The 18,832-nt window shown below is 39.0% G+C and overlaps 1 protein-coding gene across 1 annotated transcript; it reads right to left on the reverse strand.

Moving 5' to 3' along the window:
- Positions 1-593: 593 nt before the first annotated feature.
- On the reverse strand, positions 594-17,058 carry ap2b1 (adaptor related protein complex 2 subunit beta 1). The gene is made up of 22 exons (XM_082548455.1): positions 16,925-17,058; positions 14,737-14,790; positions 14,515-14,620; positions 13,528-13,663; positions 12,991-13,236; positions 12,638-12,828; positions 12,266-12,487; positions 11,708-11,828; positions 11,495-11,590; positions 11,272-11,387; positions 10,936-11,101; positions 9,867-9,965; positions 9,368-9,627; positions 7,448-7,640; positions 6,602-6,643; positions 5,434-5,586; positions 5,203-5,348; positions 4,974-5,103; positions 4,511-4,595; positions 4,068-4,154; positions 3,152-3,306; positions 594-2,548 (listed from the first exon to the last, which is right to left on the reverse strand). The coding sequence occupies exons 2-22, from the start codon at positions 14,771-14,773 to the stop codon at positions 2,474-2,476; spliced, it is 2,862 nt and encodes a 953-aa protein (XP_082404581.1). The 5' UTR covers positions 14,774-14,790; positions 16,925-17,058; the 3' UTR covers positions 594-2,473.
- Positions 17,059-18,832: the final 1,774 nt, after the last annotated feature.

Genomic DNA, 18,832 nt, shown 5'->3' on the forward strand with positions numbered 1-18,832 from the left:
TATACTATGAAATGGTATTACACGCCATTGCAATTAAGTTTTGTTAGGAAGCTGTTTTGATATTTCCAAGGTGAATTTAATTCAACTTTATTCAAATAGCCCCAAATCACAACAACAGTCGCGTGAAGGCGTTTTATATTGTACAGCAGATCATACAATAGGTAGAGAATCTAACAATCATATGACCCCACATGAGAAAGCAGTTTGGCAACAGTGGGAAGGAAAAACATCCTTTTAACAGGAAGGCTGAGGGAGGGGGGCTATCTGCTGCAACCGGTCATGTAGGTAAAGGTTAATAATAGTGTACTTTGGGGCAACTATTTAATTCTGGGAGACTTTTGAGTGTGATTAAGTCTCTTAGCAAGAATCCACAGCACGGTAGAGCTGCAGCCCTCTTTGCTCTCATGTTTCTGATAAACAGAAAGCCAAAGCAACTATCTCAACATGGAGATGAAAGGTAACGAAAGGATACCCTTTATCTTCCACCTGCAGTCCTCTGTACCACTCACCCCCTTTTTCAGGTCTGCTGTGCTGCACATGACTTACAAAACACACAAATAAAAATAAAAAAACAACAACCATGCACCACCACCAAGGATTTGACGATTTATTGACACAAGATGTGGTACTGTGACAGTAACAAATCATTTACAACAAGCTTACAGCAATGACACAAACTTTTCCATTTCATAAGATGCCGTGACCGACCTCGGCCCACATTCTGTGCTGCTGGAAACATTTCTATTTGCAGGAGTGTGTTTAAGACGATGCTGTGTTTAGAAAAAAAACAAACAAATAAAAAACTAATGGGATCTACAATGAAACGTAGGTTAGGAGCAGAATTTCAGACTTGAGGAAATCCACAGCTGAAATTAAGAAAGGGTAAAATGACAGCGAGCTCATGCAGGCACATTAATGTTCTCATCTCATGTACGTCACCAACACAACTGACACACTGGGATAGGGAGAAAGCATTTTTGCTTCATTTTTATACATAGTTACTAAACATTTTCTTACTACACCATTACTGGCCTACAGTACAACTCTGGGGGTTTGGGTATATGTACTCTAATGTTCATATAGCTCACACTATGCCAACTTTATAAGGATTCTTTTGAGAGTAATAAAAATAAACTTGGCAATTCATTTTTGTAAATGTGTGGTCCTGTGAATCTGACTTGGCGGATTTCCCACAGTTTAGCATTACATGAAAATCCCCCCAAGAAAATAAAAAATAAAAACACTGGCATTCAAATGACATGTAAAGCACATCAAGGAAATGAAACTAATGCAACAATAACACCTGTGAAAAGAAAACACACAGAGGTAGATGCACAATAAATAGGAATGAAAATATAGTTGTGAAAAGTGTGGCTGCAGTAAATGGGACCGTTTCAGAAAAGAGGAGGAGAAGAAAAAAAAAAAATCGTGTCAAGCAAATAACCGGAAACAGAGTGGCACTGGAGTGTGAACACAAAATTGGCTGCTCTTGCTTTTGTAGTGGTTGTAAAACTTTAAGAATTTAAACCCATCAATGTCCTTTATGCCACCTGCTCATCAGAAAACTAAACAGTGTAACTTTTCCTTTGCTTATGGATTTATTTAATTTTTGAAGAGCACTTCATAAAATGTTATACTGAAGTTGTTTAATATCAGAACCAGCACAGCGAACTGCTTACGAACGCTTTAACAAGAAAAGGATAAGGTGGAGTGTCATTAAAAGGATTTAGAGCTTTGTGAAGACCGGATGGTTGTAAACGCCTCTGCCAGAAAGACCATAAATGGCATAAGGAAACAATGAAATGCCTAGATTTTGCAATTACAGGGTTGCTAACTTATCGCTAAGTTTCTCAATTAGTGTACAATGCTTCACAGTAAGGGGAGAAAAGTTGACATTTGTTTCTAAACAAATTGCACAAATTGTAAGTGATCCCACCAGATGTGGCAGAAGCAGTCAGACAGACGTTTCTGGTCTCAAAACAACAGAATACTGCTGTGACTCTGGAGGTACAACTGAAGCAAAGAAAGCGTCAAAAGTGGATCTAAATTAAAAGAAGTGCGAGCTGAACAAAGCAAGTCCCCACTCAGGACAATTTCATCATTAATCACATCTTCACAACAATAAGACGTAATGTTAAGGATGGAATGGTTTTCACTGAGATGTAAAAATAGGGGGTAGAATTAAGAGGATTTTAATGATGCTTTCAACTGCCAAAATAAAGGAAATGTCAACAGTACGCTTGATAATCACTCCCAATACCCTTTGTCTCATCTCACATTTACCCTGTTGATCACTTTGAGGAAAAACACAATCTCCAAAATTGCTTAGTATCCATCTTTTACTGTTTGGATTCTCTTGTTTTGGCAGTCAGCTGCACATACAAAAAAATAAAATAAAAAAAACAAAACAAAACAAAAAAAACACTGCGGTTTGTTGTCAGGATGAAGCAGAGTCGGCAAGTGGTGAAGTGCGTCAATTCTTCAGCACAGAATCGTACATCTGGTAGACGTACTGAGACACTTCTGGAGCCCGACACTTCAGAGAGAGCTGTGGACAAAAGGAGAGCAGAGTTATAAAGGGAGACGCACTCACTCACACATTTATAAAGATGCTCAATCACAGCTCTGTTTACACTGCTTATACTGACCAACTGAGGAATAAAGGAGTAAAACTGGAACGAGGGATGTTATTGACAGTGCTTTTCCCATTTTACTTTGAGGATTTGTGCTGTGTACAAGGAAGGTCAGGATGTGGGTCAGGATCTTGTACGAATATTGTAGCGTGCTTCCCCTACTGAAGGGTAGTGCTGTGTAATTGTATTCCCTTACCATTTTATTACAGCATTCTCACTTTTTGTCCACAACTGAAATGATCAGCTCATTAACACAAATAACCGGTAATTATTTGAAAATCATTAGCTGCTTTTCGAGTAGTATAAGTTAAAATAAATAAATAAATACTGGTTATTTTCTGGATTCACTATATTCTATACCATGACTTACTGATTTTCACTGTATTTATAGTTACTTTGAACTTTGAACTGGTGGTCAGCTAAAACAAGAAAATCTTTGTAAGCGAAGGTGAAACTTTCCTCATTACTTTTTAAAACCCAGAACAGCGCGTCAAAATGTAAATCTTGTGATGCTATACCGTGTAGTTGGGGTTGCCAGGTTGAATGCGGAGCTCAGCCAGGATCCAGATGCCATTGGTTAGCTTCAGGGACTGGTAGAGCATGTCTTGGCCTTCTACATTTCTCTTGGCAATGGTGTAGATATTGTTATTCTGCAGCTTCCCTGAAACTGTGTCTGCAAGACCGGAAGGTTTCTCAGATTATGATTACACCTCACTCACATTTCAGAAGCCACATAAAAACACACACACAAGAGGGTGCTATCACTACTGGAACCATAATCACTTTAAGGAACTCACACTAATGTATGCATGGGCTAATACAAAGTCCACTACTGGCAAAGGGTAAACTAGGTTTGTGAGGATTTTAATCAACTTCAACCTTTAGATGTCAGTAAAGCTGGACAGATATTCTGAAAGTAGTACTGCTTTGGTCAACTTTTAGCTATCAGAATGCTAGGATTATAGTGGCAAAAATATTGTGAACTTTTTTAAAGGAAAGGAGATGTTCAGCATTGGTTAAAAAGAAAGAGTATCCAAAGATAAGCATGCGGGTGGAGAAAGAAAACAGAGAGAAATAAGGCTTTTTGGATAAGTTGGAGTATTTTTGATGTCTTAAAAATAACAGAGGTTTTTAAACACTGAGCTGAGAATGTGTTAATCAGTCATCTATATATTTAATGCAACCACGCTGATGATATGGTTAGCTTAAATTGTATTCAATCATTGAAACAAAGAAAAACTACTTCAAAAATGCATCATTGTGCCATTTGCCATATTTTGCACGAGTAAAAGCATTGTCTAATATTTTGATATGTTAGAGAAACTACCAAATAAAGAAGTATAGAGCCAAGTTATGAGGACGAGAAAGAAAACAATAAACAAGCAGGTAAAAATAATTTAACATGCTCATGAGATTTTTGACAAATTTGTCTACCTGCATTAAGGTGGCAGTCCTTTATCTGATACTGTAGCTCATTCTCATTTGGGATGTCTTTCCAAGTAGCCAGGAACACCTGTCGCTCTGAAGAAGAAAAAACAAAATATCCGACAGCAGTGATGTAGAAAGTGTTGGATGTTTCAAACCACTGACATTGATAATTCAAAGCCCTTTAAATGATTTACTGTTTTGTTTGATTCTATTCAGATCTATTATTAGGGATGAAGGAATTCTTTTCATTCCATAGAAATTACACTTCACAATAAGGTAGGTTTCAGTTGCCTATAACATACTTTTACAGCCCAAAAGCAGACTGAATATACATTTCCCAAGTAACAGCAATGTTTGTCAAGCTTCAATAGCTGTGAGGAATATAATTAGCCATTTAAGGAATAGTACCACACTGTTGTTGCTGTTTTAAAAGGTTTTAAGAATTTTACCCATTTTTCCATCCTCAACAAAGAATACATTGAGAGGGATGAGTACGCTGAAGTAGAACACATCAATGCTGTTCTTTACAGCCACCTATAGGAAAGACAAGAGAACATGGTAAGTTTGACATCTTGAGTATAACAACCAATATACCAACATTTGCATTCAATCAGGTTAAAACTGTAAACTAAACATCAGTTTCTAAAATATATTTTATGAGGGCTAGCTGTTTTTCTCAGTTTCCAATTCTTGTACTGAGTGCAAACACCCTGGAATTTTCATTTTTTGCAAGACGCTGAGAAATTATTTCTGAACTAATGGCCATGTCACACTAAATAATAATAAAAAAAAACCAAACAAAACAAAACACACATTTCAGAGAGACAGAAAGAGCAAGACACCTGTCCCTGGCCAGGTCTTTAAATGTGTTCCACTGCTGATAAAATGTGTGGCCACTGTGTGCTGCTGTACCTGAAGATTATTGAGAGGGTCCATCTTCATAACTGGCCCAATGGTGTTAAGAGGCAAAGAGATCTCAATACTCTGATTGGGCATCAGTGGAGTATGAACGGGCAGAGGACTGGTGGGGATCACCCCAAAACTGCAGAAACATATATTAATATTAAAGTTAGTTTTAAAACGTTTCTGAAAGAGTGCAATAAGTAATGACATGACATTCCTGTTGAGTCAGATCACTGACCTGTTCTTGTTAAACTGGATAGCAAAGTCGGTCATGTGTTGTAGGGCTTTGTTGGTGAAAGTCATGTCCATGTACATGTGACCCTGACGGCGAGAGAATGTTCCAGAGATCTCGAGCCCTTTAGCTTTCACTGCAGGAAGCCATACCTGGTAAAAAGTACAACTGCAGTCAATAACACAGACAGTGTTTTACTTACGTTACACCTTCCAAGAAAAAGTTGCGTGAACTCACTGCTTTGGGGACTGCATAGCCTCCTGTGGTGATGGCCATGCCTGTGGAAAGCTCAAATAAGTCGTTGAGGCCACTGCTGGTGGCAGGAGGTGCAGGTGTAGGTGAAGGAGCAAAAGTGTTGGGGACTGATGACGGGATAAAATTTTGTCCCACCTGCAACAAAAATCACAACAAAAACACACACAAAACACAATCTAATAAAGTATAATTTTATGAAGTATCGCAGAAGACTTGAGAAATTTACTAAAATCTACTAAACGGGTCACACAGAAAATAAAATCTTAGACCAGAACAACGGAAGAAGCAACTGATTTGGTCTTTGTGATTATGAAGAAAAAAAACAAAAACAAGATTTCAATCACATCAAAATCACGATTAGCCAAATCAAAAAAATCAAATGTGAGATTAATTTAAAAGAGTAAAAATTTTGTTTTGCCTGTTTGAGCCCATTTGTTATAAAAAATATTATTTGAAAAAATACATTAGAAGTCCAAATTAACATCATATTAACTAAGCCTCTTACAATGTATAAAATCATACAAGAGTATGGAAAAGAGGGCATAAACAAATATATCAGTTCTGTGTATATTTTTATATGTTCAAATTGATGGAAAAAATTATGATATATTGATATATTGAAAGTGATATTGATGGAAAATATGAAAATCTACTATTTTCATAAGGTGGTTGTAATTATTGGTTGCCCAAAAAATTACAAAGGATTTAGAAAAGAGGTTTCTAGTCTATGAATGGCTCTACAACACAGTAAAATCTGTTGCGTCCTCATTACTACACAATGACCTCTTCCTTTCTTTAAAGCCTATAAATGGTGTCAGTGGCCATGTCACCACCACCCCCCCACCCCCAAAAATGACCATAAATATAATGTCTACTGCATTCCCACACTATGAATATTTAAGGAAGGCCTTAACAGGAAGTGAGAAAGAGAACTAAGTGATGTATTCATCCTGATGTCTGACAGAAGGAGAAGGCTTTCAGTTTGCCCCTGTATGCCTTTGTGTGTCCCATCAAAGACTTAAATGGGCTAAAACATTCAAAACATCCGTGTGGTCATCTTGTTGAAAAATGCGTGAGTAAGACGAGTGTGGTGGGTTAAATTCAGGAAGCATGCAGCATGCAGACGGCCAAACAGAAGGGCTTGACTTACTGCTGGACTTCCCCCAACACCTCCGCCCAGGTCTCCCCCCAGCTACAGGAGAGAGGAGAGGCCACCAAAGACAGCATCCAAACATTATCGACAGACCAAAGACACAAAGACAGAGACAGAGACAGAGACTTTCTTAGCAACCATAACCCATCAAGAGGAGCCCTCACTTTCTGGGAAATATTAATCTCTGGATTGTAGGTTAGACATTAAAAAAAAAAAATCACTCTGCAAGGAGATTATGAAGAAATCCAGATATTCCGGCAGCTCGGAGAAGTGGTAATAGAAGACAAATACCTAGTAACATGTTTATGAGCCAATGTTACGGTATTAAAACATTTTAAATTTGTGTTACAGCAAGATACAGCATATGAGCATAACAGTTACTTTTTATCACAAGCGCACTTGCATGAACACATAAAACCCAGTAGAAAAGAAAATGGTGTCAGCAGGTACAAGATCTGAACAGGTCTTCTTCAACTATAACAATCCTAAGGAGGAACAAAGAAAAACTAACTTTTCATCATATACCCATTTCTTTTGGGAAAATTTCAGCTTTCCAGATGTTTTACAACTGCCTGCACAGCCTCTTTCCTCCTTAATGTGATGAAAGAGTCATTAAAATGAATGGTGATAACCACTAGGTAGCATCACGTAACCAGCACTGGTAAACTATAGAAGGATCTAATGGGAGTCAAAGCTTGAATACAGTATAAATGTCTATTATTATTCCATACAATGTGCCAAACACGTAAGACCCATTGCTGCAATGACAATTAAGTGCAATCGCTCAGTGGATCTTTACCTAAATTTAGTAAAGTAAGTGTGCATAAATATGCTCATGCTCACCAAACTGTCAAGGCCTCCTCCCAGAAGGTCCACCGCACCCATCTGCATGGAGGAGACCTGGGGCACATTGACTGGAGGACCCAGGTCCAGGTTCAGCAGATCACCCAACAGGTCACCCTGACTGGGAATGACATGTGGCTGGTCCATGGCTGCTGCTGGCCCACCGCTCACTGGGCTCTCACCTGTGTCGATGCTGTCGTAAGGCAAAACAGTAGACTGGTAAATGAAATGTACTTGGAAACTCAAATCCTAAGAGCTCCAAAAGTATCACAGATCACTGGAAAATTATGAAAGAATGCAAAATAGTAGAATCTTTAGTTATGAAGCACAGCAACAACTTTCTTTAACCTCCTAAGGCATGCATTTTTAATTTAACTTTGATATTTGGGCATATTGGGACCCAATGAATGTAAAAACAAAAGAATTACCAGTTCTTGTTTTGTTTTTTACCTGATTTTTGTTTTTTAGAAAAATGAGAGCCACATATGAGGATATTTGTTTAAAATTTTGATAGAACAGTGGCAGTATATTGTCCTTGTAGGTGGATGTCAGTCCCTTGTAGAGCAAAATTAAGTATTTTGGTCGAAATAACCCAAAATGTGATGTCCACATATGTGGACGCCAGATCCTAGGAAGTTAAACATTATATTTGGGGGAGGTTTTTATTGCATTTAGTAGATTTACTGGAGAGTAGACAAGAAGGCAGGTGGGCAAAGATGAGCAGTAAAGGGCCATTGGGTCCAGGCTGCTGCATGAGATTTCCATCTCACCTTGTGAGCTAAACTAGCAGCAAACAAGCACACTGCTAAAGAGGGCCTTGTGCTACAGCACTGTGTTGGAACAGAAATGTCAAATTTTTTATATCATAAAACTTGTTTCCATTATGTAAATACATTTCCTTATTAAACTGGGACAAATACAGTACATCCACTTCAACGGAAATTCATCTAAAAGTCCTCAAGTCCACAGCTTCCTGTTGTAGATTCTTCTTTCACACAAGATTTTGCCTGACTCTTCAACATCAGTGGGGCATGAGGCAATATCTTAAGAGTTGGGCAATGTCCTGTTTTCGAAACTAGTTTAAAGCATAAACTGAGCTATGATTAACAAATTGAACAGTTCTCAGCTCACATATACAACATACAATATCACATTAATAAGTATTATCCAACATTTTCTTGAAACCAAACCAAATGCTTTGAAACCAGAAGACTGCATTTTAAACTGCTGGATGAATAAGAAACTCTGTCTTTATCTTAAAAACATCAAACCACTCACACCAATTACTTTTTTTTTTTTTTAAGTAGCACTAATTTTAACAGTTTAGACTTTAGACTCAGCTGCTTGTTGTCAAACAGATCAATACGGGCACATTCCTGGAAATTATGAAGTGGTACAAGTACAACGATAGCCACTATAGTGTTTCTGCTTATAAACACCAGGGATCAAGCAAAATCTACTCCTCAACAATTACAGGTTGTGTAATTTTATCTCACAATTTCGACATATGACACATTTTCATGAACTGACCTTCCTGGCCAATTTGCAAATTTTCCATGCAACAGAACTGAACTGCTGAAGGGATAAATACTTCCTCTTATATATGGAAAATGGAAGCAAAGCAAAGTGCGACCAATATGAAATATCTGAATATAATCAGTTTACGCCAGTGTGATTATTAAAGTTAAGCTCCTTTCAAGAATTTCAAAAATTCAACCGTTTTATTACACTGATCTTTCAGGCCATCATGTCCAAAAAGCCATATATTAAAGTATGAGCTCTATGTATTAGTACAATGGACTAGTAGTGAAAGCAATAAAAGTTTTGCATGACAGCGTCCGGCACCCAGAACAACAGCTGGTAAAAGCAGCTGACATGACATTGTGTAGAACTGGTATGGCACTGAAAACAGTGTCTGACCTGCTGTGCTGAACAGGAAGGTGCTTCCGGTGGATTCCATGGCTTCCCTCCACAAAGGCGCTGGGGGGCTTGTGATACACAGAGGCCAGAGAACCAATGTGGCATATAAGCTCATCCAGTAGGGTGGGCTCTATTAGGTCGGTCTCCTCTGAGATTAGGGGTTTCTCTGACAACACCACCTCTTTAGCGGTTACGGGGTCAGTGGACAACAGGCGCCAATAAATGTAGCCTCTGTCACGCAGGTCAGGATTGTCAGAGTCCTGCATAGGAGGTCAACACGTTGTGCAAGTTATACTCAACATAGGCAGAAATCACATACCAGAAGATTGTGAGGACCACAGTTTCACAAGTCGTTACAAAAGTGGCAGCTAAGAAAGCTACATATCTGAGAATAATACTTTCATATATGTTAGAGAAAGAAACACTTCTCAGAGAGAGGGAAACCGAACAAGTCATCAAAATCATGCAAAGCCTCTTCAGAATAAAATATACGACTCACTTGAGTGGCCAAGCTGAGGACTTGCTGCACCAGCTCCTGAGTCTCTGATGGCTTCTTAAGGAACAGCTTGACAATGGCGGTCAACAGAGTAAGCTGGACCTGCAAGTCCGAGCACACACACACCATTGGAATATGGCTGTTTTACATGCAATGCCTTTGAAAGTCTAACCCCTCATCATAGCTGTGGTAGGTCAAAAAATATTTGAAACAGTCGATCCCCGACTACAACACTTAATGATATTTACAGAAACATAAATCAGAAAGGCCAGCTCTGTTCTGGGATGCCCTCTGGACCCAGTGGAGGTGGTGAGTGACAGGAGAATGGCGGCTAAGCTGTCATCCCTGTTGGACAACGTCTCCCACCCCATGCAGCAGACTGTGACAGCACTGAGCAGCTCCTTCAGTGGGAGACTGCGGCACCCACGGTGTGGGACGGAGAGATTTCGCAGGTCTTTCCTCCCCACTGCTGTCAGACTCCACAACAAAGACTTTAACTGAACAAACACACACATCCACACATGTGCAATAAGACTAAGTGCAATAATCTTTTCTGGCATCGTTGTATTTTTACTCAGTTGTATATAGCATTCGTATTCTATTTTTATCTTATTGTATATTTTTATTCTATTTTATTCTACTGTATATAGTATATTATTTTATTCTATTCTGTACAGCTGTGTACTGTATTTATTCTTATTGTATTCTAATTTTTGCGTCATAACTTTTGCACTGTCCACTCCTGCTGTGACAAAACAAATTTCCCACGTGTGGGACTAATAAAGGTTATCTTATCTTATCTTATAAGATTATTGAAACCTTTCTTATTTAATTCATAACAATACACAATATAATTACAAATCATAGGAACATTGTTGACATTGTTAAAAAAGTCAAAATGATAAAATACATGAAAACATTTTATTATTCTAGATAAACTGTTAAAATTCAACTCAATGTTTTTTTGTAAGCAAGACTAGCCTTTCTGAAATATGTAATGCTGCTCTCGTATATTGTATCGTAATCTGTGTATTTTATTTTACATGAGTATTTTTTTTTAAAATAAACTTACCTGAGTGCTCTCATCATGGAAGCCCTCAAGGAAGCTCTCCAGCAACTCATCAGCGTTGTCAATCCGCTCAGCATACTCGCCAACAATCCAGATCATGGCAGCTCGAGCGTCAGGCTCATCCAAGGAATCCAGGTTCTCACAGAGTGTGGCAATGATGCTTTCATACCTAAAGAACACCATATCTCTAAAGTAAGAATCGGACTACACACTACACATCACATGAAATGACATGTACACATGTGAGCTACACAGTCCATCAATTTTTTAAAAAGGTTTATATAGAGCACTGAATAGTTACTCGATAAACACTTTTCACGCATTCAATGAGAAACCTACTTGTTGGGGTACTTGCGGAAGATGTCCCTGATGACCACAATAGCCTCCTGAACCACATAGTTGACCTTAGTCTGGATCAGGTCCAGCAGAGTGCTGACACAGCGCTCTGCCGATTGCTGAAGGGAAACAGGACAGAAACATCTGTCACCTTTACTACCAGAAAAGAGTTTTAAATTACTAATGACACATCATTATTTTAGCTCACTGGGCCCATAATTCTCACCTCAACTTTGATGGCACAGCGTCCGATGGCTCGTACAGCTTTACGCACAAAGTCCACATCTACCTCTGTGGCATACTCCTTCAATTCAGCCAAAACCTGCAAATCACAGAACAGAAGTGAATCATTTTAAAACTACTTTCTATAAATAATGTTAAAGATTTTCGAACAATTAATTGCTACAATATACTTTTAGTCTTGTTTTCTGTGAAGTACCTGGGCAATGTTAGCCTGAGAAGCCAAACGGATCATGATGTCCAGTTTCTCCAGTTTCACATAGATGGGGTCATTGTATTTGACAAAGAACACCTTGATCTCCTGCTTCAGGATCTCAGGCCTGCACAAAATCAATACATGACACATTATAGTGTGGCACCTAGTCCAAAAGAAAAATCCCAAGAAGGGATTTAATGCTTTTCAAGTAGCAGGCAACTAAGCATGTAAGTGTCAGTCATAGAGTAATATTGCCTGCTATAGCCCTTAAGCTGCTAGACAAGAAGGTTTATCCTGTGTGTGTGCTAAGGTTCAGTTCAGTGTGTACACACAAAAAATATACATTAAAAGGTGGTGAGAACAAAAATAGAAATCTGTCTTTCCCAGCTTCCAATTGCTTGTCATAAGAGTGTATAAACAAACAAACACAGTAAAATATGAAGAAATTACAATAAGGAAATAACCAAATTTCAAAATCTATATATTAAAAATATTTTTAGAGTTAATATTAAACCCAGCAGTTCAACTTGAAACCTTTCTCTGTCCTTTCTGACAATATACCTCTTCTGGACGATGAGGTTGATGTTCCTCAGAGCCACATACTGGACCTCTGGCTCCCCGGAGAGCAAGGTGACCAGTGGGGGAGATAACTTCTTCAGCAATGTGTTGTAGTAGTCAGAATCCTTGGGCAGCAGCTCCAAGAACTTCATCAGTACCTTCACAGCTGACAGCACCACCGCTGAGTTGGCATGAGACAGCCGGGGGGTGACACGCTCACAGATGCTTTGAGGAGAAGAAGCAGAAATCCCATCATTTTCAGTGGTGTCATGTAGTGATAATGCTGGGCTTATCTCTGGTCTTAAAAGGATTTTTCTAACTCTGATTAATATCACAAATGGTGTAGTTTTAAGTAAAAGTTGACAGGACTGCTACCTTTGAGCCTCACGCTCATCCTTGGGGTTGTAGTTGGACAGGCAGTCCAGGATGAAGGTCTGTCCCCACTCTGTGCACTCGTTGAGGGCCGTCAGCAGCTTGTTGATATTCTGTGGATTGAGGTCCAGCAGGTTGCTGTTGGGGTGAGACTCACTGATCTCTGATAACGCAGCAACTGCATTGGCCACAACCTAAAATGCAAGATATGAAACAATAATGATTTCAACAATAATTAACTCTATATTAACTTAATTATTCTTTAATAGTAATCCAAAGGAAACTAACAGCATTTTTAAAGCACTAACACAACTTTGGGAAAGATACAGATAGAGGTGTAAAGTACTGAGACCTACCATGGGATTGGAGTCAGCAATAAGATCTCTCAGGGAGTCCAGGAAGCCCTGGTCCTCCACCATCTGGGCATTGATGTCATGAAGTTTAGCTACACAAACAGCTGCAGTCTTCCTCACATATGGGTCCTCATCCTTCAAGCACTTTCTCAGTGGCTCACACAAGTACTCTGTGATCTTGTCCACCCGAATGCAACCCATGGTGCGGACGGCAAGAGCCCTGATCAGAGGATTGGGGTCCTCACAGTCCTAAGGAATAGGCGAAGAAAGATTTTACATAGGTACAATGGGCGTCAAAGTTAAAAAACTAACTCACTTTGTAATTTGGAGCAAATCATGAGCTTGTGTGCAAGACACATCTGAAAACTGTACAAAAATCTTAATCCCTATTGGCATGTAGGAAACCCATTGATCGATCCTGTGCAACAGCATGGACAAACTATGGTAGCAGGAAAACAATAAAAAGTATTTTTAGATTTAACTGCCTTAGTGCAGATTAGTGTAGGATGCCGTTAATCAACAGTTCATTCTCTGTCTTGCCTTGACGAAGCTGTTAACGGCCATTATAGCCATATCAGGCTGGCTCTTGGCGTAGTTCATCAAGTAGAGGTACACCAACTTCTTCAGCTCCAGGTTGTCAGTCTGCATGCAGTTGACTACATCTGGGAACAAAGAACTGAGAGCAAAGCAAATTGACTTCAAAAAGGAGTACTAGACAATGTTGCGACACTGTCATGTTCTCTCACACTAGCTGTGAATTTACTGCATGAGTAACTGTCCTGAACTCACATCAGTACAAATCGGCTTAACGGACATATCATACAACTGTAGTATGACTAATTAATGTCTGTAAAGCTTTAGCACACTGTGAAAAAACACTGTGTGCAAAGTGATCATCAATAACGATGTCTGAATAGCCTGAAAGTAATAAAAACATCCTTTCATTCACACTTTTACCTCCTGATTTCTGAGGCTACTAGTCAGATATATAAAAAGAGTGAAAATGGCCAGAGCTCCAAGTACCTTAGCAACTGCTCTCTCCTATTTTTTAATCTCTGCTACTGTGTTCTCTTAATTTGCAATGACTGATTTCCTTGACCGATGGCAATCAATAGCAAAGCAGTGAGCCCCCTGAACAATACTGAGACTTTTATTTACTATTACTCTCTTAGCAGCACTGACAGTTCCAGGAACATATCCTGGGAGTTGGCAGAGAGCAGCGGAAACAAAAGCAGAGCCGGAAACAATGACCACACATCAGTCTACTGAGGATGAGACTAATCAGCTTTCCAAAAGCAAAACTCAGAGTTAAATATCAGCAGCTGAATTACTTAGGAGAGTGAAGGACTTTAATCCAATTGTCTGTTGGTCAGTAAGCACAACACAATTTTCTTCTTGTTTAAGATATTCGGTGCCAACACATAATGCAACTGAGAAATCACAGACGCCACGTCACTTTGATTTGCTTATCTTATCACACTGTTATAATTATAGACCTGTGTGGCGCATGTCATAAATGCAGTGTACCTGACATCTTTGCCAACAGTCATGGCAGCAATGACCTTCTTCACTGCCTCTTTCCTCTTCTCCTTCTTCTCATTGTTCAGCTCTGCCTTCAGTTCAAAGATCTCCCCTGAAAGATGAATCAGATGAAGAGTTGACGGCAGTACTGTTTATATATACACTGCCATAGATTTCCAATCTCTAACATGCCTACATGAACAAAAACAATTTCTCTATCATACTCACCTTTTTTGTTTGTTGTGAAATATTTGGAGTCCGTCATGATTGTGGTCCTTAGTTCTGTAAAAAAATAAATAGATATATACATTTAAAAAAATATTACATAATCATTCAGTGAGGCTGCCATATGACTAAGTGGCGTGGTGACAAGCCACAAAGTAGTTCAATGAAATTCAGTCATCAGGTTTGCCTCCAACATAGTACACTGCAACAGCCAGTAACCAATCTAAAAATGTTACAGGTTTCTTCTATGACAGACCAACCTGATGTGTTTAGTTTCTAAATGAATGTATGAATAACTGCCTTACAAATATACAAGGTTACACTACAAGTATGGAGAACACCCCTTTCAATAAATAACTGAGCAAAATCCGTTGTGGAAATGAAAGCTTATGAGCCCCAAGCAAAATACCAAATATTAGCTGGAGTGGTGTTAAACACAACCAGTGGACTACAGAGCACTGTAATCGCATAGTCTGGATTCATTAATATGGCTTTATTTTCAGGAATTGTAATGGAGGATCCTGGGTTTGGCACAGGTTAGGAGAACCATTTATGTCTGAATTATACACTCCCAACTGTTTTACAGAATATATGAAGTTCTAGTAAACTCTGAAATAGGCAACTTAATTTTATCATAATGCACCACACTAGGGAAGTACAGAATGCAATTTTATTATGTTTAATTTGTTTTTGTTATTATTCATTCCCCTTTCTTCTTCTTTCAGATGATTCCTTTAGGGGTCACCACAAAGGATCATCTGCCATCCTATCCCTTGCATCCTCCTCTGTCACACCAACCCTCTGCATGCCCTCCTTCGTTAAATGCATGAATTTTATTATTTTTATTTTCTTTGCAGTCTTCCTCTTTTCCTCCTGTCTGGCAGTTTCCTATTCAACATTGTTTGTCTGGTATTTCCACTATCCCTCCTCTGCACATGTCCAAACCATCTCAGCCTTGCCTCTGTAACTTTGTCTCCAAACTACTCAACCTGTGCTGTCCCTCTGTACTCATTTCTAATCCTGTCCAGTGTGGTCTGAGCATATTGTGCTTTGACAGCTCCAGCTCGGCCTTCCATCTTTTTTGTCAGTGCCACTAGAGCATATCTCTGCCTCTCCAGGCTCTCTTTCACCTGCTCCCTTGCTTCAAGCTCAACTGCAATTTGAAACATAGTCAAGCAAAATGCCTTCTGTAGAAAGGTTTTATGGTCAGATGAGACAACGATTGAGCTATTTGACCACAGTGACAAGAGATATGTTTGGAGGAATAATGGCAGGGCTATCAAATCTAAGAACAGAGTGGCAGCTGTAAAGCACGGCGGTGGTAGATTTATTTACCAATTCTGACGAGAAGAGTGGTCAAGAATTATGGCTGTTGATCGCTAGCAAAAGCATCTGGGGAAGATACAACTTACTAAGGGACACTTAACCAAATATTAATGGGGGTTTATGTATATATTTGAATCTGTATGGATGAGAGAAAATCCAACATAATTTCAAACTTTTGCAGAGTTATTAATGATGTAAGCTCTACAATCATGCAAACCTGGAAAAGAATTCGAAGTTCGGAGCAATCATTAAAAGCACAAACATATGATATCGATGTCCATAATGACTGTATGTAAACCTATGACCACACATTTATGTATCTGTACAGCCCTAGCTAAAACATGCTATTACATTGAAGAAAACGTACTTAGCGTTACATCTTAAACAATTAAACCTTTACTTTAGCCGGCATTAGCCATTTTCTTCATCTGTATGGTGAAGAAGAACCTACTCTAATCTAACGGTGACATTAACTGCTCTGTGTTTCTGGGTGTGACGACGTTTGACCTCTCAACAAACATCAGGTTAGCTTTAATTAACCGGGAGGCACAGCACTTCCACTTAGCTAGCGTTAGCTAAATGCTAAATACATCCGCTCCCTCCTGCGATACCACAAATATTAACAACAAACTCCAAACACAGACAACTTCTAACATCAACCTGGGTTTACAGTCCGATATGACAAGATTTCGTTATGTTAAATCTGGAGTCAAAATAGAAACGTGAGCAGCGGCCCAGTTTCCAGGAGCTGCCTTTACGGTAGCTAAACGATGAGCAGCCCTGCAAAAATACAGTCGATACAAAATCACACCACAATGACAGCAAGGTTAAAAGAAGGTCCTGTATTGTATAATATCGCCCATACCTTGCTGAGTATACGTGAGAAGAGAAAAATATTCCACTGGGTGTCAGACGCAGGGTGCTCCTTCGTCTGTTTGGAGGAAGATGGAGAACCAGGATAACGATGGTGCGTTCACACTCATCGGAAACTGGACAACTTCCCTCCTGAGGTAAAGAATACCAGGATGCGTTGTTGCAGCGAACACATTTGGTTGATTTTATAACGGCTGTTAGTAGATGTTTGTATAGTTAAGATCTGCGAATATAAATGATGTATTATATAAAATGTATATGCAAATCCAGGAAACCACAAACGGCAATGACACCACACGGTTTCGAGGTCATGTGTACAAATCGGTCGGTAGGGTTTATATATTTTTTTGTAATTGGATTCACAGGCAAATATAAATCAGTGTAAACTTTAGTATTTAAAGGGGAAATTTACATTACATAATAAATGACTCTATATGACGGCACGGTTTCCTATGATCATGAATGCAACACTGGAGGGAACTCTTGGTAGGGATTTCGCCGTGTCCTCACAGCCAGGAAAAGAATTCCATAACATCAGCGTTTCACCTTCACTGTACAGTCCTGGCTTTTTCAAAGCAGTTTCAAATCAGGAGCTGCAAAGTACTCCCCTGGGTCTGAACGCAGCCCAAGAGTTGGAAAAAGGAAGGATACTCATGTTGATGTGAAATCTGTTCAGTGCCTCAGGCATGAAGGAACATGTAGAATCAGACAGATACAGTTTTGTTATGTTCAAGTCCTTGAAACATGGAATTCTTGCAACACAGACTCTGTCAGGTCCCATGTATCCGATGGTCCAACAAACCAGACACTGTACATGTGATCCCTTCGATAGCTCAGTTGGTAGAGCGGAGGACTGTAGGTGTATGGGAATAGGAATCCTTAGGTCGCTGGTTCAACTCCGGCTCGAAGGAGATTTTACAATTCCACTTAGGGCTGCCACGATTATGTCGACTATTAAAATCGTAGACGACTAATTTAATAGTCGACACGTCGTTTGAAGCTTTGTATGATCCCAAAAGACGCAGGAATAAGTAGTAGGATTTAAGAGTGTAATAACGGACTGAAACAGAAGATGGCAGCACTACATGTACAAGGATGCCAGTTGCCGTTTTTTTTTTTTTTTTTTTTTTCTTTTATTAGCAGAGGTGGGACCAAGTCATTGTTTTGCAAGTCTCAAGTAAGTCTCAAGTCTTTATCCTCAAGTCTCAAGTCAAGTCTCAAGTAATGTCAGGCAAGTCAGAGTCGAGTCTCAAGTCACTGGTGTAAAAGTCCAAGTAAAGTCACAAGTCTGAAATTTTGAATTTCAAGTCCTTTCGAGTCTTTAAAAAAAAAACGAAAAAAAGCATGTTGCAGTTATATGCTAAATGTAAATATTAGACCATGTAATTTTTAAATCTGTGTTTTTCTCAACACATGACAAAATAGTGAACTTAGAAAATATACACAAATTGTGAAATTGCACCTCTTTAAAATGCAGCTCAATTAAACCTAGCTCCAAGAATAATTTTCACCGACAGTTCTGAGATAAGCTGCATGTCATTCTTGGATGCGCTTGTAGGACCGGCTTTAAAATCGCATGACAAAAATATCATACATAAATAAATGATATTTTAAAAAATATATAATTTTAAAAAAACCTGCATCACCAACGTAGCCTGGAAAACATTTGCTAGTTAGATGAAGTCAGCTATCTCATCGTAGCATATTTATATGCATATTTATAATTATACGGTTCTTGGTGTGAGTGCATACACTCATGAAGTTTAGTAACTTCCGGTCACTGCAACAAGCCCAGGTACAGTTTACCGACGGATGGGTGCAGGACCTTGAAATGCACCGTGTAGAAAGTAAAGACCATCATACGTATCATAAGTTTACCAGTCGTTAACCGTTTATTAAT

Source organism: Aulonocara stuartgranti, assembly GCF_965226115.1.
Source record: "Aulonocara stuartgranti genome assembly, chromosome: 10".
NCBI classification, from domain to species: Eukaryota; Metazoa; Chordata; class Actinopteri; order Cichliformes; family Cichlidae; genus Aulonocara; species Aulonocara stuartgranti.

What these genes read in the sequence shown, in the direction of transcription:
- ap2b1 (XM_082548455.1), bottom strand. Translation starts at nt 14,773, where the DNA reads ATGACGGACTCCAAATATTTCACAACAAACAAAAAAG. An exon ending in GATGAGCGTGAGGCTCAAAG is followed by an intron (nt 12,488 to 12,637) that starts GTAGCAGTCCTG and finishes TTCTCCTCAAAG; the next exon opens with CATCTGTGAGCGTGTCACCC. An exon ending in CTCAGGCTAACATTGCCCAG is followed by an intron (nt 11,591 to 11,707) that starts GTACTTCACAGA and finishes TGTGATTTGCAG; the next exon opens with GTTTTGGCTGAATTGAAGGA.